The sequence below is a fragment of the Oncorhynchus gorbuscha genome, linkage group LG19 (assembly GCF_021184085.1).
Source record: "Oncorhynchus gorbuscha isolate QuinsamMale2020 ecotype Even-year linkage group LG19, OgorEven_v1.0, whole genome shotgun sequence".
NCBI classification, from domain to species: Eukaryota; Metazoa; Chordata; class Actinopteri; order Salmoniformes; family Salmonidae; genus Oncorhynchus; species Oncorhynchus gorbuscha.
In genome coordinates, this window is record NC_060191.1 from 22,811,071 (window position 1) to 22,833,627 (window position 22,557).

The 22,557-nt window shown below is 42.9% G+C and overlaps 1 protein-coding gene across 2 annotated transcripts; it reads right to left on the bottom strand.

The window, feature by feature from the left end:
• Nucleotides 1–1,331: 1,331 nt before the first annotated feature.
• On the bottom strand, nucleotides 1,332–22,337 carry LOC124005444 (DNA repair protein XRCC1-like). Of its 2 annotated transcripts, none has more exons than XM_046314716.1 (18): nucleotides 21,951–22,337; nucleotides 21,482–21,574; nucleotides 16,938–17,045; nucleotides 16,651–16,809; nucleotides 14,230–14,307; nucleotides 13,617–13,740; nucleotides 13,310–13,425; nucleotides 12,408–12,576; nucleotides 11,993–12,248; nucleotides 11,323–11,439; nucleotides 6,970–7,045; nucleotides 6,703–6,808; nucleotides 5,179–5,218; nucleotides 3,945–4,081; nucleotides 3,563–3,653; nucleotides 3,257–3,332; nucleotides 2,369–2,498; nucleotides 1,332–2,262 (listed from the first exon to the last, which is right to left on the bottom strand). In XM_046314716.1, exons 1-17 carry the CDS (start codon nucleotides 21,999–22,001, stop codon nucleotides 2,391–2,393), a joined length of 1,905 nt encoding a protein of 634 aa, XP_046170672.1. In that variant the 5' UTR covers nucleotides 22,002–22,337; the 3' UTR covers nucleotides 1,332–2,262; nucleotides 2,369–2,390. The 2 variants fall into 2 exon arrangements, with proteins under 2 accessions (XP_046170672.1, XP_046170673.1); XM_046314717.1 differs by having other exon boundaries at nucleotides 1,332–2,312.
• Nucleotides 22,338–22,557: the final 220 nt, after the last annotated feature.

Consider the following 22,557-nt stretch of genomic DNA (forward strand, 5'->3'; position numbering starts at 1 on the left):
TGAACAAATTAGGTACAAATCAAAACCCCATTGATCCATTTACAGTATCTCAGTAAATGACTCACTTAAAATGATCATGACTGCTGATTTGTTCCATGCACAAAGCTCTCACCAGTGCCCCTCACTGGGAGCATAATGTGATCTACACAGTATAGCTGAGACCCAATTCTTTACCGTTCTTCCAAAGTGTGCACACACTTTCTCGCATGGACTTCACAATGGGGTAAACTCCTTCCAGGCAATGCTTACACCATTCCTATGCGTTATAATCTGTGACAGGGAGTGTGCAAGTGTACACTTCTGGAAAAAAGTGGAGAATCGGGACATAGCCAATGAGAAAGCAAGCTTAGAGACTGTGAATAAGGCACCTCAGGTGGTCCAGACAATGGTACAGCCTACACATTGACAACTTGAGGAAGTACAGTAGAGCTTGATAAAAAAAGATTGTGTGACACGCACAACTCACTAACAGGAATACTGTATTTTTTTTAACCTTTATTTAACTAGGCAAGTCAGTTAAGAACAAATTCTTATTTTCAATGACAGCCTAGGAACAGTGGGTTAACTGCCTGTTCAGGGGCAGAAAGACAGATTCATACCTTGTCAGCTCGGTGCCGCCCCACTTGACTGGTATGATACTCAATGTACATCAGAATGTAGCCATATAGCTATAAAATGTCGATATTTGACTAAGAAATAGCCTACCAGACTAAAGAAAATCAGTATAGACAACACTATGAAGTGAAAAGGGCATTACTTTGCACATGATAAACTGTCAGATCTACCTGTCTCTCGATTTCAAGGACATGCCAAATATGAGGAATATGAGACCATACAATGAAGAAAAGCTTTGAAACGTCTATGAATCTATCTGGTGCTCCAAATGGAATTAAGTATAAACTCCTAAAAGGCTTGTAAAAAAAAGGCATTTCAACTTTAACAATGTTGAGTATGTTGTGTCAGGTCAGGTAATGAATGTTTAAAACATTACATTACATTACATTTAAGTCATTTAGCAGACGCTCTTATCCAGAGCGACTTACAAATTGGACTGTATGCATTCATCTCACACCACTGACATTTCAACAACAACAAAAAATGAAGTCTGAAAATGATTTCCCTTCAAAATAATCATGGCAGAGAATTCAAACATTTTATCTTAATTTCTTTCCTCTCCTCCCTCGCTCTTCTTCCATTACCCTAATGCCCTTGACTGGAGAGCAGAGGACCCAGACGCCCAGGGGAGGGAAACATGGGTAGAACTTAATTAGAGGGGGGGAGGGGTGCAAGATGATAGAGGAGGGATGGAAACAGCATTTAAAAATCCATTATTTTAATTAATCAAATATTTTTTTTTTTTGGAGGGGGGGGGGGGGGGGAGAATCTGAAAGCAAAGCTAAGATGCTGTAATAAACAAGTCGAATCCAGACAGGAAAAATAAGGAACACATCACACATACTTACAAAAAAAACAAGCAAAAACAGGACTTATTGGATCCTCACACAATAGTTTCTGTTTACAATTCAAAAAGCATACAACATGAATAAAACAAAAGTACACGTAATTCTACATGTTACAAATTACACTACAATCCCATGCATTTGCCCAAAGCGGACTTGCTGAAAAATAAAATAGTAAGATGAGAGGAATACCAACCAAACCTTGAAGCCTATTTCATATTCCTACATAGCAACAAGGACAAAGGCCTTCTTTTCTATTCATATTTCATATTGGCCTCGATTGTCAGTGACCTTAAATAACTAACACCTTTACGCCTGTAAACGGCACCCTATTCCCTATGTAGTGCACTACTTTTGACAAGGGCCCTTTATAGAGAATAGGGTGCCATTCCGGCTACACCTAGGTCTCTTTATGTTGCTCCTAACACTCATACACTCCCCTCTATCAAAGCCAGTGGCTTTTCAGGACATGATAACTGGAGTTTCGACATGGACCCTGAGGTAGTGGAGGTGAAGCAGAGATATGTTGTTTTAAAAAGCCCTGAAAGTGAGACAGTTAGGAGAGTTATTTTTATGCACCGGTACTGATACGTCTTTGAAGATATGCCATCTCTAGTAGGGAAACCATTTCATCCATCTCTCTGGATGGCCTAAAGTAAAGTTAAGGCATTTGTACCAAAATGGCACGTTGCTTGGTTTCATTTACCTAGGGATCTGAGAAGAGCTAATGTCTATGGCTTCAATGTACACCTCTCCTACCCTTTGGACAGGTACAATACTGTTGTGTGTGTGTGTGTGTGTGTGTGTGTGTGTGTGTGTGTGTGTGTGTGTGTGTGTGTGTGTGTGTGTGTGTGTGTGTGTGTGTGTGTGTGTGTGTGTGTGTGTGTGTGTGTGTGTGTGTGTGTGTGAGCACGTTGGCAAATGCAAGTCTCAAGGGACAACAGTGTAGGGCTGATATGGCAGCGTCTTCTGTCGATCGTTGATGGCAAAAATCCATGTGGGTTTGACAAAGCTTAAATTACCATTCTCCATCAGTGCCTGTGGCAGAGAGAAAGTGAGAGTGGGAGAGAGAGGGGAAAATATATCAGGAGGTGGGAAACTGTTTAATTATAAAGGGGTAGAGAATGAACCCTTTGAGGGCATGAGGGTTCGCCAGCCAATATTTAAAAGGGGACAGCAAATAGTTCAACAACATATATATTTCAACAGCTAGTGACTTGGCAGAGGCACTTTCCATTGCAAATGAGCTTGCGTGGAATACAGATGTCCGTGTAACAGACCTACATCAAAAGGCAACTAACCACACACGTCCAATATCAGATCAAACATCAGTGATGCACAAAAAATGGCCCCGGTGTAGGTAAACATTGCATCAAAATATTTTCCATGTCCTAGAATCTGATCTTTAAAAATTATATATAAATAAACCTAATCCAGGAAGAATGTACTAATTATCTCACTTAAGATGGTCATGTGGTAGCTAGAGTGTCAAAGTTATTTCATTCAAAACTTTCAATGAGGAAAATATCATGATGCATTTCTGTCTCTTTTTGGGAGCAGACAATGTATTGATCACGTTACATAGATGACGAGCATTCTAACTCCCTGGAGTCGTTACACTTTATTTTTATTTTTACAAAGACACCTTTATAAGTGTGTGTGTGTTACACAGTCATGTTTGTGGTGTGAGTGTGCACTTGCCTTCTCGTGTGTTTCACTCTTATATTTGTGTGCGTCTGTGTGTATGCGTAACATCAAGAGGTCCTTCGAGGAAACAAAAGGGAGGTCACACTCACGTCTTCAAAGGAGTCGTGCCATCCCTCGCTGGTGACAACAAACTGGACCTTCTCACTCATGTAGTCCTCCACCGCCCTGAAGAGGGGGGGGGCAAAGAAAGAGAGAGATATGAGGAGGGGAAGAGGTTGAAGAGAGTGCCAAAGCTACCTGTCTCGTCTGAGATCCAAAAACTGTTTTAGAAAGGTACAATGACACACAAGCCCTCATCCACTGATCACTTGCATTACCTCTAAAAGTACTAGTAAAGTACTACTGTTACAGGAAAATCTGCCCTACTCTCATTCTGGAGTCTCTCTTCTCCCTACCCGTTGAAGGCGATGATGTAACGCAGGAGTAGGCGTCTGTCATTGTTGGGGAACTTGCCGTAAAGGAAAAATCGCTTTCCAGTTAAGAAATCTAAAAAGAGTAGTAAGAAAATGAAAGATCAGCATGAGAGCAAGACTCCCTGCATAGCATTACAGTAATCTGCATTGTTCATCACTGATGGGAAAAAAAGAGAAGAAACTGTCTGCAATTTGACAACTTGACGTTTGTGAGCGTCGTGTAAAACCAGTGTGGCTGACAGAAAAGTACTTTTTTTTGATTTAGAATAACATGAACAATGAGCAAGAACAAACTGACACATACAGCCAGCCAGCACAGACTGTACAGAGAGAGGCAAACAAGGTCAGACAAACAGAGACAGACCTGGTAGCTCAGGGATGGGCTCGTCCTCCTCGGCCTCAGCGTCAGTGTTCACGTCAGTCGAACCTCCAAAAGGGTCCTCCTCCTCCACTCCTTTTCTCTCCTTCTCTCCTTTCTTCTGCCGACTCTCGCTCTCCACCCTGCCAACGAGAGAGAAAAGTTGTTTATGAAAGGGGGGTTACGAAACTACTGACTGATGCTCTGCTGGTGTCCTTGAATGAAGAGACACCACACCTGTCCATTGATGCTGCACAACAAATTCAACAGACAGAACCAGTCATTTCTGCCCACATACAAAACAAACACCCAGGCTCTCTTCAGATTACTGAAAGAGCTCGAGGGGAATATTTGATGCAAGACCATTTCAATATTGCAGAGTTTTAGACTTGTATCGATGCTCTACAACAAAAATAACTAATGAATCAAATGATGAATCAAAATGAGAACAATCTGGGCCTCCCGGGCTGCATTGCAGTCCTAGCTGTGCCACCAAAGACTCTGGGTTCGAGCCCAGGCTCTGTCTCGACCGGGAGGTCCATGGGGCAGCGCACAATTGGGCCAGCGTCTTCCGGGTTCGGGAGGGTTTGGCCGGCAGGGATATCCTTGTCTCATCACGCACTAGAGACTCCTGTGGCGGGCCGGGCACAGTGCACGCTGACCAGGTCGCTAGGTGTACGGTGTTTCCTCCGACACATTGGTGCGGCTGGCTTTCGGGTTGGATGCGTGCTGTGTTAAGAAGCAGTGTTTGTTGGTTGGGTCGTGTTTCAGAGGACGCATGGCTCTCGACCTTCGCCCCTCCAGAGTCCGTACGGGAGTTGCAGCGATGAGACAAGACAGTAACTACTAACAATTGGATACCACGAAATTGGGGAGAAAATGGTCTAAAATAAATAAAAATCTCTCTCCAACCTACCTACTCCCGCCAATATGAGGATCAAGTTGTCTTGGTCCCAGACCTTTGTGCTGTCTGGGCAACTCCTACGGTCACTGGGCAACTCCTACGGTCACTGGGCAACTCCTACGGTCACTGGGCAACTCCTACGGTCACTGGGCAACTCCTACGGTCACTGGGCAACTCCTACGGTCACTGGGCAACTCTGATAGCACAGAGATCTGAGACCAGGCTAGGGCAGAGGCACTGTCAACCCAGAGGAACCGCAATAGGAATGGCTTCGACACCCGCTACAGTCAAATATGAATAATATCCCACTCATGTTCATTTGATGGTGTTAGTTACCTCTTCAGCTCATCCTCCGTGTCCATGCCAGACTCATCTCCTGTGGGATACAGGAGAATAACATATTATTACATCAGAAGAACATAACCTACATCAGAAGCATACCATTATAGCAACCTACATCTTACCTTACACCGGGTCATATTAGTCTATACTATGCTGTAGAAACGTTTGTAAGTGCTTTACCCATACCTCTAAGCTTTGCTCTTCCAAAATAAAAAGGCCTTGTATTTAGGCCCTAGTTAAAGGCTAGGTTTCCTTAATATTCTTAATATGTATTTTCCAATCAGTGCAGATGGAGACAAGGAAAATAAGCTACTTCTAGACTATTGAGATGCACCCAGTCGCAATTCATTCTTCTTCCCTTTTTCATGTTTTGAGGTACGTGATGGTTTAGTAAAGACGTTCTCGTCTCACTAATGCGCCCGGACCACTTACTCGTGGCCTTGCATTACCATAGCAATTAGAATCATGCACAAGTCTCTCGGCAGCGATTGCTCTACGCAAGTGCTTCTTTCCGTTCTTTCGCTCCCCTTGTCCTCTCCACACGCATCCCACTCTTCATGTCCTTTTTACGGCGGTGTTGTCAATCCGTCCATCCCTCCATGCAAGTCATTAAAGCAGTCAGATCCCAACTTCCTCTGTCCATTTCACCGGCTTTCATTCCCATCCTCTTCGGTCTTAGTGGTCTTTCTTTCTTCCTTGGCTAGCCACTTGAGCAACATGTATTAAGGCGATTGAGCGATTCCATTCACTACACGGTCGAAGAAAAACATTTACGGCAATAACGGCGCTGGCAAGAAAAGGTGACGAAACAAGTCTCTGGAAACGAGTACGGCAAGAGAGTATATATGTTCCTTTCTCCTCCCTTTCCAAACGCCGTGTCAGGGTCCTTCCATTCTGACACTCGTGATTCAGCTGCTATCATTAGCTCATGAGAGCACCATCAGCTCATGAGAGAACTGGCAGCAATGATTTACTCAAGTTTATAAATAAGTGGTGAGAATAATGTCTGCCACTTAAATTAGTATCTGTGATCCTGATTGGTTTGACTACAGCCTCAATGTTTAGGATAAACCTTTTTTTTTTAAAGGCATGGTGAAATCCATAGACTAGGGCCTAATGAATTCATTTAAAATAGACTGATTTCCTCATATGAACTAACTCAGTAAAATCAATTAAATTGTTGCATGTTGTGTTAATATTTTTGTTCAGTATAGAACAGTAGCTCATTTGAACTGTATTTTTCCTGCATTAGCGTTTTGAGCAATGGTCATATGCTTGTGCTTCTCAGAATGCATCTCTTCCTCCACCATGCGCACAGTGGGAAGAGGGAGTGAGAGTCAGCAGCCGACCGCGAAACAGGGATAGGCAGATCGTTTTATAACGGGAATCAAGATAATGCATAGGCTATTTCTGTTGACCAAATGGTTTTAGAACCATCTGCAGGAACGTTGTGCAGCAAAATCACAGTCATTTGAGGTTTGTCATCCCAGCTCTAATGGCGGTGTGTATAATGGAAACCTGGTTCATCTGCGTCTGTGGAACCACCATACAGATCCTCCTCTTTCTTGATGGGGGTCTTTCTGGGAGTGGGTTGCCGTTCTTCTTCTCTCCTCTTTTGTGGAGTCTGCCAACGAGAGAGAGGGCAGTATGGGGGTGGGAATAGGACAAATACAATCATGTAAATCAGAACCATTACAATTATTTGAAGCAGAATTGTGTTTTTGTTCTTAGGCAATCATGTCACCGCATACTGCTAGGTCATGGAATGGTTTAAGAATCCCATACCTTCCTCTCTTTTTCCTCCTCACTCTCCTCATCGTCGCTCCCCTCCGAGCTGGACTCCGCTCCGTCCATCAGGTACCTGGCAGAAAGAGAGAAATGCGGGAAGAAGAGAAAGATAGTTTAAAATAGAGAAATACAAAAAAGGGGTGAGGGGAAAAGAAGCAAAACAATAAGTGGTGAAAACATCTGATTGGGTAAACAAGAAGATTCCCATTAGATGGGCAGCAAAGGAACGATCACACTGTCTGGAATTTTACGCAAAGGTTCAAATGTTGGAAGAACAACATTTGAAGGGTGCAGAAAAGTACTTCATGTTCCAGACAGACACAAAAGTTTAGCCAGCCACAGTCACACACAAACAATACCAGAAAACAGCACAATAGACAGCACAGTCAATGAACCCACATAATTCCCTCTTCCTGTTAAGTGGATTTGTTTGACACTTGGAGGTGGTTCTGTCCCCCACAATTATGTATATGCAGTATGTAAATTGAACTGGGTGATATGGACAAAAAAAAATAAACTGATGCAATACCGATAAATAGATTGATAAGTTTAACAATGTGCATTGCGTGTCCCATTAACAATCACCCATATTAACAAAACGTATTTCATTTCAAACTTCACATTTCCTTAGCATAGGCTACTTACTGTAATGAACGATATCCGCAAAATGCCTGGGATAAGTGATCGCTGTGGTCGGTTTATCTTTCCAGCTCCAAAGTAAATATATATTTTATACACTATTGTAAACACATTTATGCACTACCTGGAATCTGAAGAGCTAAGTTCCGTGAGGGATTCATAAGGCAGTCAAACTAAACAAAGTATATGGATTTGACATCACGTTATTTTCTGGGCCTAAATCTATTCTCCACCTCTACCTCCGTACCACCAATAGAACATGACATACTGTCTACTGCGGTATTAAAGTCATGTGCTGACAAGACAAATGCCCTTTTTGAAGTGGAACCAAGCCATTCACTCCAGTAAATAGGTTTTACGACACCCATCAAGGGGTGCCAGTCCCCTCTGAGCCACCCCACAGAAAGGGACTGAGAGGGTCCTATGACGAGCAAGCGTGGCAGTGTGGTGTCAGTGCGGTGGCAGTGCCCTTAAGGGAAAGCCCTTAACCTGGTCCACTCAGGCATGACTAAACCGCTAATGTGCACTATGAAAAATGTAAGTGGCTTAAATCGCATTAGATTAGGCCGTCCTTCAAGCGAATACATTACGGAATAAAACAATAAGTCTGGATGAGGAGAGAGGGAGGGGCAGCGGGGAACAGCGTGTGGCTGTGGCACCCAGATGAAATGGAGCCTCAGCCTCGACAGCGGCGTTGCTAACCCTCTCACACACATCATTCTCAATCAAAGATGCATTACCTTTTACACAAACACACACTCTCCGGCCCCTCAAGTCACCAAGACGACCGCTAAGACGGCTATCAAGGGTCATCACTACTCACACGGTTACCGCTCTATTCTGTGCTTTGATTCCTCATATCCTACGGCACTGTTTAGATTGGAAAATTAAAGAGTAGAGGGTTTCCTAATGTTGTGTAGCATGTGCACGCACACACACACACACACACACACACACACACACACACACACACACACACACACACACACACACACACACACACACACACACACACACACACACACGACTGGCTACATGCTTAGCTTACAGAGACGGGGTCTGAGACTCTGAGCTTCTCAATCCTCTTAGGACACTTCACTTCATATGCAGTGTGGCGAATTACCTAAGGAAATGTATTGAATTAAGTTAAGGAATAGAATTCTCAAAGCTTTACCAGAGGGTAGGTCCTAAAGGAAAACGTATCCTCCCTCAATGGAGAGCAGTGCGCAAGAGTGATTTGTTTACCTCTGCACTCAGAGGTCTCCGGAAGGCTAAGTATTTCATCTGAATTGTGTGGGAAAAGAATTAGTCTCGATGTCAGGGCCAAAAAAAGAATCAAAGCAGATCAAAACATTTACTATATGACCATGAGCACATTTAATATGTTAATGTGCCATTTTGATGAATTACTTCTACAATAAAATCAGATTGATCAATATATCTGATTGTTGATTCAGGTAAATGACGAGCCAAAGTAGCAAAAATATAGTGGACTAACATTGTGATGTTGATTAGCTAGCCACTGTATTCAATTGGCTATTGTATTCAAATTCACCTCTACTGGTGATGTAACCATGACGACAGCACTGGGATCGATTCATGGTCAATACGATCATAATTGAACTTGTATTTAAAAAAAAAGGTTTGTCAAAATACTTTGTTTGAAATGTGTTTGAAATGAGGTCTTACTGAAATACAAATAGTATTTGAAACCAGGTCTGGTAACTACCCGTGGAAGCAGTGATTTCACCTCAGGCGACAGACAAGAAGTGAAGACCTTATGTGAAAGGCAGTTTCACTTTGAAGAGCGGTGCAGTAAGAAACCCTCAAATACCCTTTTCATATTATCTGAGGCCTTGCTTTGACTAACTCGAGAATCAATACACATAGTTTAGACTGAGCCTGCTTGTAGTGACAATAATCATTAGCGGAAGTTATACTAATTCCATCACAGCAGGCTTCAACTCTTCAAGGTAACACTCTTCAGTGAGCTGCATAGGTACAGGTAAAGCCTTGGCAATAGGTGTTTTTATAAACACCATTAACTACCAACTTCACTTAATTCGCTGAATTCAAAGAGCGTTATAATGGCTGCTTTCTGATAGAGAATGGGTCAAAGAACTAATTTATTTGAAGCACACTTTTCAACACCACAGTCTATCTTCTCTTTCAGTTTTTATAAAAACAGCAAAAAAAGAAAACATCCCCTTTTCAGGACCCTGTCTTCCAAAGATAATTAATAAAAATCCAAATAACATCACAGATCATTGTAAAGGGTTGAAACACCGTTTCCCATGCTTGTTCAATGAACCATAAACAATTAATGAACATGCACCTGTGGAACGGTCATTAAGACACTAACAGCTTACAGACGGTAGGCAATTAAGGTCAGTTAAGAAAACTTAGGACACTAAAGAGGCCTTTCTACGGACTCAAAAACACCAAAAGAAAGATGCCCAGGGTCCCTGCTCATCTGAACGTGCCTTAAGCATGCTGCAAGGAGGCATGAGGACTGCAGATGTGGCCAGGGCAATACATTGCAATGTCTGTACTGTGAGACGCCAAAGACAGCACTTCAGGGAGACAGGACGGACAGATGATCGTCCTCATAGTGGCAGACCAAGTGTAACAACACCTGCACAGGATCGGTACATCTGAACATCACACCTGCGGGACAGGTACAGGATGGCAACAACAACTGCCCGAGTTACACCAGGAACGCACAATCCCTCCATCAGTGCTCAGACTGTTCACAATAGGCTGAGAGGCTGGACTGAGGGCTTGCAGGCCTGTTGTAAGGCAGGTCCTCACCAGACATCACCGGCAACAACGTCGCCTATGGGCACAAACCCACCGTCGCTGGACCAGACAGAACTGGCAAAGTGCTCTTCACTGACGAGTCGCGGTTTTCTTTCACTAGGGATGATGGTCTGATTTCGCGTTTATCGATGAAGGAATGAGCGTTACACCGAGGCCCGTACTCTGGAGCGGGATCGATTTGGAGGCAGCAGGTCGTCTGGGGCGGTGTGTCAAAACATCATCGGACTGAGCTTGTTGTCATTGCAGGCAATCTCAACACTGTGCGTTACAGGGAAGACATCCTCTTCCCTCATGTGGTACCCTTCCTGCAGGCTCATCCTGACATGACCCTCCAGCATGACAATGCCACGAGCCATACTGCTTGTTCTGTGCGTGATTTCCTGCAAGACAGGAATGTCAGCCATGCCCAGGCAAAGTGCGGATCTCAATCCCATTGAGCACGTCTGCGACCTGTTAGATCGGAGGGTGAGGGCTAGGGCCATTCCCCCCAGAAATGTCTGAGAATTTGCAGGTGCCTTGGTGGAAGAGTGGGGTAACATCTCACAGCAAGAACTGGCAAATCGGGTGCAGTCCATGAGGAGATGCACCTCAGTACTTAATGCAGCTGGTGGCCACACCAGATACTGACTGTTACTTTTGATTTTGACCCCCACTTTTTTCAGAGACACATTATTCAATTTCTGTTAGTCACATGTCTGTGAAACTTGTTCAGTTTATGTCTCAGTTGTTGAATCTTGCTATGTTCATACAAATATTTACACATGTTTTTTTCCAGCGAACTTAACATTTGACGTTGAGGACGTTTCTTTTTTTGCTGAGTTGACCATCCTCCCCTCTCTCTGCCTCCCTCCCCCTTGTTCTGCCTCCCTCAGTCTCCCCCTCCCCCCTTACTGTTTGAAGGAAATCTTCTGCTTCCTCTTGTGACAGTCCAGCACCCACTCCTTCCGGACGATGACGCCCCCTGCTGACTTCACCTGGCTGTACTTGGGGGTGTTGGAGAAGGCACAGCTGGATGAAGCAGATGATAAACCCTTGGTTAGTACAGCAGCATCCCAGATGGCACTCTATTCCCTATATCGTACACTACTTTCGACCACAGTCCAAAGGGACCGTGGCTACATCCAAATATGGCACCCTATTCCCTGTATAGTGCAATAAATAGGTTGCCCTATGGGATGCAGGCACTGAACGGAAGCCAGGGACAGACCACTACTACGGGAGAGCGTGATTAGGCCAATGTGGGTCACAGGGTCTGCTTTGCTTTCCATGCTGTTATTGTAATACTCCTGTAGTTACACTAATCTTGGATGTATATGATATGGAGACTATACTTGATAATATTACTCCTAAAAATATTACTACCACTATAATACTAGCCCCATTGTTGGTTGTATTCCACAAAATTCTTGTTGACCTGTTTCCAATATGTTCTAAACTCACTCTATTATCATTTTCATGCATCTTTAATTGATCAATATGTATTCAGATTATAATGAGAACCCAACTAAGGAGTACTAACTACAACCTCCGAGTTCCAGCACCCTCCATCTCTTCCACTCACATGAGGTGTGTGGCATCAGGGGTCCAGTCAGAGTGGTACTTGGCCCCCATGGCCAGGGCCTTGTCCCTCAGGTCCCCCCGGAAGGGGTTCTGGAAGCCGCTCAGCACAAACACCACCCCCTCCATGATCTTGTTGAGGGGAACAGGGGCCTCAGAGGAGCTGGACTGGGCTTTGGAGGGTTTGGGTCTGGACTTGGCTTCTGGTTTGGGCAGGCTCTCCTTCTTCTTGGTGTCTGGGGTATTCTGGGCAGGGGAGGCTGGGGTGAAAAGTATGCCAGAGGTGAGGAGAGTGGAAAATAGTTATATATTCTAGCAGGGTATTGCATTGATATATTAAACTTACTTTATTCACACAAGCATAGGTGAAAAAGGTGTAGAGTGAGTGGCTGACTGACTGACTTGCAGGGTGTCTTTACCTTTGTCAGTGCTGGGGCTGGGAGTACTGGCTGTGCTGGGTTTCACCTTGGGTTTCGGGGTGGTAGTGCCCAGTTCAGGGGAGCCCATAGGGCTGGGTTTCTTTGAGGGGGGTGGAGCGAGGGCAGACCGGCGCTCTTTACTGAACTCAAACTTCCTCTTCACTGGTGCCTAGGAAATAGGAGAGGATGGATAAAGCAATTTGTACTTATGGTAAAACCATGACAGAAATGTGTCCTCAAAGAGCAAAGCTGCTTTTCAAAAACTGCTGAAACTGCTTATCATTTCTAGAAGTGGGATAATCGACAAAAATAAGAGAAAAACAAACAAGCAAACAAATGCAGGTCCTAATTATGTTTACACTTATGCAAATGCATTTATAAGTGAGTAACATTGCCTCTTGCTTGAAAGAATGATCTCTCTCTGAGCCTCCGGGGAAAAAAATGTGCCACAAGCAAAACATATACCTCCATACTGTGTCATCTCCTTTCATTATTGATGATTTACAATGTTTACATTAAATCTATACTACATTAGCTATGAGGGTGCAGTCTACCGAACAATCACATTGTACCTCTTTTTAAAGAAATCAATATGGTCTGCCTCTCAAATGGCACCCTATTCCCTATATTGTGCACTACCTTTGACCAAGGCCCATAAGGCGCTTGTCAAAACTAGTGCACTATATAGGATTATAATAAGGTGCCATTTGGGACATAACTAGTATCATAGCCTAGAGTTTCACGTCAGTTCACACTAGCCTGGAAGGACTTAATGAATGATTCACCATCAGTTCTGGTCTTAGAGAAGCCAATGATGCATCACTATGGGCTCTGATCAAAACTAGTGCACTATATAGGGATTACGGTGCCATTTGGGGGACACACCAAGCCTTGGTCCTTACCTGTGGTGGTGGAGAGCTGGAGGACGGTGGGGCTGAGGAGTGGCCAGACCCAGACCCAGACTGCAGGGTGGCAGCTGCATAGCTGAGCTTCTCAGTCTGTTTCTCAGTCTGCGAAACTGTGGGGGAGAAGAGGTGATGAGATTGTGAGAGAAGTTGGGAAATATTGTTACACATTTCTCACCCCACCAGCAGACCTTATGGTGCTTTTCGCTCACACACTCAATCACGCCACATCAATACGCACTAATAAACCTGCAATGTGAAATCAGCTGTAACTAGGCCTTTTGCTTGAGTACAGTAGTAGTACCCTTGAGCGCTGGGCTGCCTTTGGAGGTGCTCTCTCTGTTGAAGAAGAGGCTGCCTGGCTGAAGACTAGGGCAAGCCGAGGGGGCCTCATCCTTCACCCGAAACTGGCCAAGCTTGGTCAACTTCTGTCATGGGGCAAGAGACGTTAGTGTTGGGAGAGCGTCTGATCAAGTCAGTCATGTTAGGAAAGCACAGGACATTGTACATAAACATAATTTGTGATGGTATGAATTCAAGTTAGTTCACTCAAATCAAAGGAAGTTTTGCAAAAAATGTGTCTACGCTCTAGGTGAGTCCATAGCCTAGCCCATCTGTTGTGTGGATCCAGCTATATGCCAATCCCAAATGATTGGGGAAGACAAGCACCAACTAATAAAACAAAATAAAACAGTGCCCGTTGGAGCATATTACAGGATATGTGCAACAGATGGTTGCATATGGACTTATATCTAAGATCACTTTAATGGTCAGAAAACGTGTAATTCAACTTGAGTGAAACTCTGCAAGCATTTTGATTTTATGATATAGTTTTATAGTGAATGAGTCTATTGAGTCAGTCTCAGTGGAAAGTGGGTTATGTAGAAGGTTAAAGATGACGGCTGAGCTTCTCTTACCGGTGTTGTTGTGGTTGGTAGATCACTTTTTTCTGATGGTGAATGGAACTTCACGAAGGCCACTCCGTATGCTATGCTCTGAGGGTGGACAATGCCATTTGTCAACATGTCATTCCAATCTGTATCATTTTCATAAGGGTGAACAATAGGAACTGTGCTGAGACTAGTGATGTGACAGTAACTGAATAACCGTGAGGCTGACGGTTATGGATGAAGACTGTCATTAAAACTGACGGCTTCTGATGAAGGCTGTCATTAAAATAACTGTCAAAAAAAAAAAAATAGGCCTACATTTATTTTAGGATTTTAAAATGTTTTATTAACTTTATTTTCATGGAGATAAACTTTACCGAATAGCGGGAATTTTTACTAATGATTATAAGCAAATGTTTTGCTAACAGTGTCTACAAAATGTTCTCCATCTCCTCTTTGCAACTTTCCTTTGATGTTTGAGCAGCTAATCTCTAGATGCACGGGGGTGGAGAGTGCTATAGGCTAAGGCAAAAAAAATCATTTATGTGTGGACTTGTTTCATAAAATGGATGTTTTCATTGCTTGCTAGTAAATAAATACATTGTTATTTAAAAAAAGGTTGGATGTGTCTGACTATTCATTAATTTTGCAACAGGAGTCGACAAGGTTGTTCTGGCTCTGAGGCCTATAATACACTAATGTTGTGTCGAATGGACAATGCGCCAATCCTCTCCAATCTGGCATGGTATAATTTGATTGGGAATCGTTTATTAATTTAAAGACTAATCTACGCTGGTCAGGCCCAGTTCTGGCTGATATGCCGCTCTAGTCGTTGTTGCTCCTAGACGTTTCCACTTCACAATAACAGCACTTAGTCACCCGGAGCAGCTCTAGCAGGGCAGAAATTTGACAAACACACGTGTTGGAAAGGTGGCATCCTATGACGGTGCCACGTTGAAAGTCACTGTGCTCTTCAGTAAGGCCCTTCTGCCAATGTTTGTCTATGGAGATTGCATGGCTGTGTGCTCAATTTTATACACCAGTCAGCAACAGGTGCGGCTGAAATAGCTGATTCCACTAATTTGAAGGTGTGTCCACATACTTTTGTATATATAGTGTACTTGTCCTGCTTCTTGTAAATGTCAAATGTAGGAAAGTGCCCAGCTGGGCTTCTCAGTAAACAAAAATGTCCTTCACCTCACACAGTAGGAAGTCAACAAAGTCAGTTTTTATTTTTATTTTTTTACATCCACTCAAATTATAATAGTTGCTCGCAATATTTGAAAACTATTTTTTAACAGAATCCCCCTCGATAATCAGAGTCGCAGATAAATAGGCTGTTGCGTGTATTTGTTTCTATTTTAAGGAGTGTCGATTTAATCTTCATACTATATCATAGCTGTCCCCTTCATACTTTACCTCATTATAGCCTACTATCAGAAAGCTTAAGGTAGGCCTAGTTTTTTAAAATATGTTTTAAGGAAAGGAGAAATATTTGCTTGTGTCTGACATACGCTGGTGGTTTTGATTGACGGGTGCAGGTTGTGTTTGTGTGTGTGTGTTTTAGTTGATTCTCTTAATAGAGTACCACAGAATGAGTCAAAATACCCATAAAAGCTATTGTTTTTCCACCATTAATTTTAGAAACGCTTCAAATAAGTGTTTTGTGTAGACTTACCTTGGCTTAATGTTCTGAGAAATGTGTAAAGCTCTTTAGGACAAGGTGACTTATCAATATATTTGCCGGTATTTACCCCCCCAAAATGAAATGCTAATTAGCTGCTAATGTGGCTATGACGCTTTTAAAGAACTACAAATGCCATGATGACCTGGACGAGACTGACGAATTGAGGCAAAGGTATGAATCTCTGGATTGACTATCTAATGCAGTGGTTCTTAACCTTGTTGGAAGTACCGAACCCCACCAGTTTCATATGCGCATTCACCGAACCCTTAATTCAAATTGAAAACATAGGTATATATTTGGCTGGTGCACAAAATGAACTGTGCGTCAACATCACTGTGTTCAAAGAACAAAATCATCAAAACATGATTTTCACACAAAAACAAAAACATAATAATGAATATTTACTGCAAATCAGTGTGACTTCTGCTGTTGCCTTTCGGAGACCAGTTCAGAAATGTGCGGCTTCATCTTGGCAAGTGCCACTCTCATGTCATTTTCGCAACAAAGTCTGTTCCTTTTCTTCGTTTTTATGTCCAGCATCCTCGAAAAGGATTGATTAGGGCACAACGTAGCAAAATGTTTCGCAATGGAAAACGAAAATGGACATTTCCTATTGGACACGTGTAGTTAGTCCCACCCTGTTTCAGTCCTTTTGCTGCCTAATGAATATGACCCTGGTTTACAATGACTTTAGGTGGCATCATATACACACCCAAAGCTCTCTGTCCACTAAAGTTCTCTCTTAGTGGTGTGCAGCTCACCTTGTTGTACGGCTGGCTACACACAATCTTCACGCGGTCCCACTTCTCCTGGGCCTGAGCCTTCACCAGCTGGGTAGGGCCAAAGAAGCGTACACGGTTGGTGTTGGTGCTGTTACGGCTCTCCGTGGGGGACATGAAGGACGACGTGACCAGCAGAACCTGGGAGAGACAGTGAGAGGTTCTCTTAGGAATTAAGCAGCACACTATACCTAATGGTAGTGCATTCAGTGTGGTAGATATCAGCGAGGTAAAAAGGTACTGCAATATACAGTAAGGGGGTGGCATACCTCATAGTCCTGGTCTTTGACAGAGGTTGAGTGTCCCACCAGCACCTCAATAAAAGCAGACCCTTCATTTCCTATGTCTATGCTGTACACCTGCTCTTCTTTCTCAAACTGAAACGATGGAGGAAAGAGCATGGGTTATTTAGTGCAAACTAGGAAAAAGCAAACAGGGCAATGCAATGTCACAATACATACAGTGCCTTAAGAAAAGTTCATACCCCTCCACTTATTCAACATTTTATTGTGTTACTGCCTGAATTCAAAATGGATTACATAGATTTTCCCCCCCACATCCATCTAGACACAATACCCCATAATGACAAAGTGAAAACATGTTTTTAGAAATGTTTGCAAATGTATTGAAAATTAAATACAGAAATATCTCATTTATAAGTATTCACACCCCTGACACAATACTTTGTAGAAGCACCTTTGGCAGCGATTACAGCTGTGAGTCTTTCAGGGTGAGCTTTCCACACCTGGATTGTGCAAAAAAATTAAAATAATGTTTTCTTCAAGCTCTGTCAAATTGGTTGTTGATCATTGCTAGACAACTATTTTTCAGGTCTTGCCATAGATTTGCAAGTAGCTGTAACTCGGCCACTCAGGAACATTCACAGTCTTCTTGGTAAGCAACTCCAGGGTAGATTTGGCCTTGTGATTTAGGTTATTAACCTGCTGAAAAGTGAATGAATCTCCCTGTGTCTGGTGGAAAGCAGAATGAACCAGGTTTTCCTCTAGAATGTTGTGTGTGCTTAGCTCCATTCCGTATCTTTTTTTTATAAACCCTTTATGACCCTACATTATAGATTCCATAAGGCCTTTAGTTATGGCCTAGTTTCCCCCCCAACATTGTGGTCTGAAAAACATGGCTCGTGGGCTATATATGCAGGGGTGTGAAGTAATTTGTCATTCCTGTTGGAATCAAGCTTTAGGGAGTAGGGATGTGACAATTGGAAATGTTTTCTTGTCAGTTAACAGACATTTATCGGTTTCCATTAAAACTATAAGAAAAATGCATCCAATTCCACGTGAATTCACAATGCAGATGGTCTACATGGAGCTTCACACGGAAAGAAAATTGTATCGCTGCTGCTGCTCTTTCTTTTCACATGGCACGTGTAGCTCGTTTTTGTTGTCCAATCACAAGTCATCAAACCGGCACTAGGCTAAAGTCAGAGCTAGAACCTCCATGTGGCAAGTTATTAGCCACTGGCCTCCCGAGTGGCGCAGCGGTCTAAGGCAGTGCATCTCAGTGCTTGATGTGTCGCTACAGACACCCTGGTTCGAATCCACGCTGTATCACAGCAGGACGTGATTGGGAGTCCCAAAGGAGAGCGCACAATTGGCCCAGCGTCGTCCGGGTTTGGCCAGTGTAGGCAGTCATTGTAAATATAAATGTGTTCTTAACTGATTTGCCTAGTTAAATAAAGGTTCAATTATTTTTTAGTAGATATCGAGCCTAATCAATGGAAGATGGAATTAAAATGACAGAACAAGAAGCTAAATGAGAAGGACAGACTACAACACCAAGAGCCAACAGGTAAACTGCTACTTAATAATCTGAATGGAGTTGTTACTGTAAGATTAAAAAGGGGAGAAACTGTATCGTTAAAGTTACGTAGTTTCAATTAGCTTAACTAACATAAAATAGCCATCTGGCTATCTAGCGCCTCTTGGTTTGATGCAGTCAATACAGGCACTATGTAATCCAGGGCTCTCCAAACCTGTTCTTGGAGAGCTACTGTCCTGTAGGCTTTCGCTCCAACTATAATCTAGAGCACCTGATGATAATAATTATCTGGTTTATAAACCGAATCAGGTTCGTTAAAACTGGGGTTGGAGCAAAAACCTACAGGAGGGTAGCTCTCCAACTGGGGTTGAAGAGCCCTGATGTAATCAGATGAGATGATAAATAACAAGCAATAAGTAGTCTACCAGCGCACGTTGACTTGGTCGCAATCTCTCTCCCCTTCCTGCTCCCCTTGTCACTCACATTTGAGCTGCTGCTCTGCTTTTTTCCCCCCTACTAACGTTACAGCATTGTTGCGTCGGGTATTTATTAAACTGCAAAACCTGGACCCGTACAAATAAGCTGGACATGACAATCTGGACGCTCTATTTCTGAAACTATCCGCCGCCATCGTCGCAACCCCTTTTACCAGCCTGTTCAACCTCTCTTTCATATCGTCTGAGATCCCCAAGGATTGGAAAGCTGCCGCAGTCATCCCCTTCTTCAAAGGGGGAGACACCCTGGAACCAAACTGTGACAGACCTATATCCATCCTGCCCTGCCTATCTAAGGTCTTCGAAAGCCAAGTCAACAAACAGGTCACTGACCATCTCGAATCCCACCGTACCTTCTCCGTTGTGCAATCTGGTTTCCGAGCCGGTCACGGGTGCACCTCCCCTGCCATGCTCAAGGTACTAAACGATATCATAACCGTCATCGATAAAAGACAGTACTGTGCAGCCGTCTTCATAGACCTTGCCGAGGCTTTCGACTCTGTCAATCACCATATTCTTATCGGCAGACTCAGTAGCCTCTGTTTTTCTGATGACTGCCGTGCCTGGTTCACCAACTACTTTGCAGACAGAGTTCAGTGTGTCAAATCGGAGGGCATGCTGTCTGGTCCTCTGGCAGTCTCTATGGGGGTGCCACAGGGTTCAATTCTCGGGCCAACTCTTTTCTGTGTATATCAATGATGTTGGTCTTGCTGCGGGCGATTCCCTGATCCACCTCTACGCAGACGACACCATTCTATATACTTCCGGCCCTTCCTTGGACACTGTGCTATCTAACCTCCAAACGAGCTTCAATGCCATACAACACTCCTTCCGTGGCCTCCAAATGCTCTTAAAACGCTAGTAAAACCAAATGCATGCTTTTAAACCGTTCGCTGCCTGCACCCACACGCCTGACTAGCATCACCACCCTGGATGATTCCGACCTTGAATATGTGGACATCTATAAGTACCTAGGTGTCTGGCTAGATTGTAAACTCTCCTTCCAGACTCATATCAAACATATCCAATCGAAAATCATGTCATCTACAAAATAGCTTCCAACACTCTACTCAGCAAACTGGATGCAGTTTATCACAGTGCCATCCATTTTGTCACTAAAGCACCTTATACCACCCACCACAGCGACCTGTATGCTCTAGTCGGCTGGCCCTCGCTACATATTCGTCGCCAGACCCACTGGCTCCAGGTCATCTACAAGTCCATGCTAGGTAAAGCTCCGCCTTATCTCAGTTCACTGGTCACGATGTGGCAACACCCACCCGTAGCACGCGCTCCAGCAGGTGTATCTCACTGATCATCCCTAAAGCCAACACCTCATTTGGCCGCCTTTCGTTCCAGTTCTCTGCTGCCTGTGACTGGAACGAATTGCAAAAATTGCTGAAGTTGGAGATTTTTATCTCCCTCACCAACTTCAAACATCTGCTATCTGAGCAGCTAACCGATCGCTGCAGCTGTACATAGTCTATCGGTAAATAACCCACCCATTTTTACCTACCTCATCCCCATACTGTTTTTATTTAATTACTTTTCTGCTCTTTTGCACACCAATATCTCTACCTGTGCATGACCATCTGATAATTTATCACTCCAGTGTTAATCTGAAAAATTGTAATTATTTGCCTACCTCATGCCTTTTGCACACAGCGTATATAGACTTTTTCTATTGTGTTATTGACTTGTTAATTGTTTACTCCATGTGTAACTCTGTGTTGTCTGTTCACACTGCTATGCTTTATCTTGGCCATGTCGCAGTTGCAAATGAGAACTTGTTCTCAACTAGCCTACCTGGTTATTAAATAAAGGTGAAATAAAAATTTTAAAAACTTTTTAAAAAACTGTTATTTTCCCTTCATGATGACTACGATCGGGACCTGTTAGTGGTAGTTATTCAGTTAGGGAGTGTTTCCTTAAGGTTGAAGATGCCAATTTTGTTTAAAAATATTAACTTTTACACCCCTAATAGGGAAGATATTCAACAATTAATTATCTACAATCTGCATTCAGAACGACTGCTATGGTGAAGAACTCGTCACACAAGACTACCTCAAACATCTAAACTGGAACAACCATCTCTGTACGGGTGTAATAAGTCCAACCACTTACAGATTGGAATAATTTAGGAAAATGTATGTTATTTGTCTTAGATCAATAAATTAGTGTATGCAAAAACATACAGTATATATTAAAACAAACTATTCCAAAAATCAACATCTAACAAAGCATGCTGGGAATATAAATGGGCCACTCCCAAGTATTTTTCACCGATAGAATTAACGGAAATTAACTCCGTTGAGTAATGACAAGCAGTGTTGATTCCACTGTGATTCAAATAACACTTCATTTATTCACTGCAGGTTGGGTCAATTTAAATCCAACTGGTGTTAACCCCACTAGAATCAACACTAAGATATAACACACACACACAACACATTTTAACATCCTCAAATTTGCTGTGTGAATTGGAGTCAGTCAATTGTTAGACAATCCCATAAAAACAGAGTGCAGAAGTAGCCTATTACCTGTATAATGACTGAGGTTTGTTTCTCCCCTGCCTTTGCTGCTTTCCATTTTCTGTATGTGTCCGAGCTCAGCAGGTTGTCAGCCTTGTGAGTCTGCAAGGAAACAACAAGAATAGTTAGGACCCCATGAACTGCAATTGCCATCTGGTGTTGTTACCACTGGAAATAGGAGTTACTGTTTAAATTCAAGAAGAGACATTTTTGACAACAAAAAAATTACTGGGAAGTGTAGCTAGCTAGGTACTTCGAATGGTGTATGCAAATACTGTACAGTACTGTTACAATGATTATGTTCTGGTCTGAAAAAAAAGCAATGTGCAGACTGTATATATAAAGGGCTAGACAGTCGACATTATGCCTCAATCAGACAGCAAGCAAACCTAGCTAGCTAACACGTTAGGAAGGTAAGCAAACGGGTTAACGAATACTGTACTAGTTAATTAGTCTAGATAGTAGTTGGAAAACTTACATTGTCTTCAGTGCTGCAAGACACGATTTGCATGAGTTTTATCTCCGGCATTTTGCGCTAGTCACTTGACTTGTCAAAAAAGTAATGCCGCTTTATTTTTTTATTTTTTTCAGCTAATGAAAAGCTCTACGCATTCAGCTAGTTAGCAATTGCCTGGTTAGCAAACAATGGAACACGTTCATGGCTAGTTTATAGCAAACAAAACGCCTCTAATGCTCCATAGAAGTACACTGTTTAACATTTCTGTATTTAATATATTGTATTTTACTTCCCTGTGAATTTTATTATCATGTGAAGGCGGACAGAAACAGCCGGAATGTATTTGGAGACTGAACCGTGACCACTGAATTTCACCAAATCCCTCTCGAGTCACAACCTCCAATGTAACTTCCGGTCGATATTTTATTTAGCCAATCAAATCAGTTGACGCTTTTCGTCTTCTACTTTTTTGTTCTTCGTGTGGTTTTCCGGTCGACTAGACGCTTTGTTGCGGGTTGCTGCTGTTCACAGTTCGAAAATAGATATACATATTGTTCACAATATAAAGGTAAATAGGGAAAAAAGGAAAATGAACAACCATCTCAAATCAAAGTGTATTTGTCACATG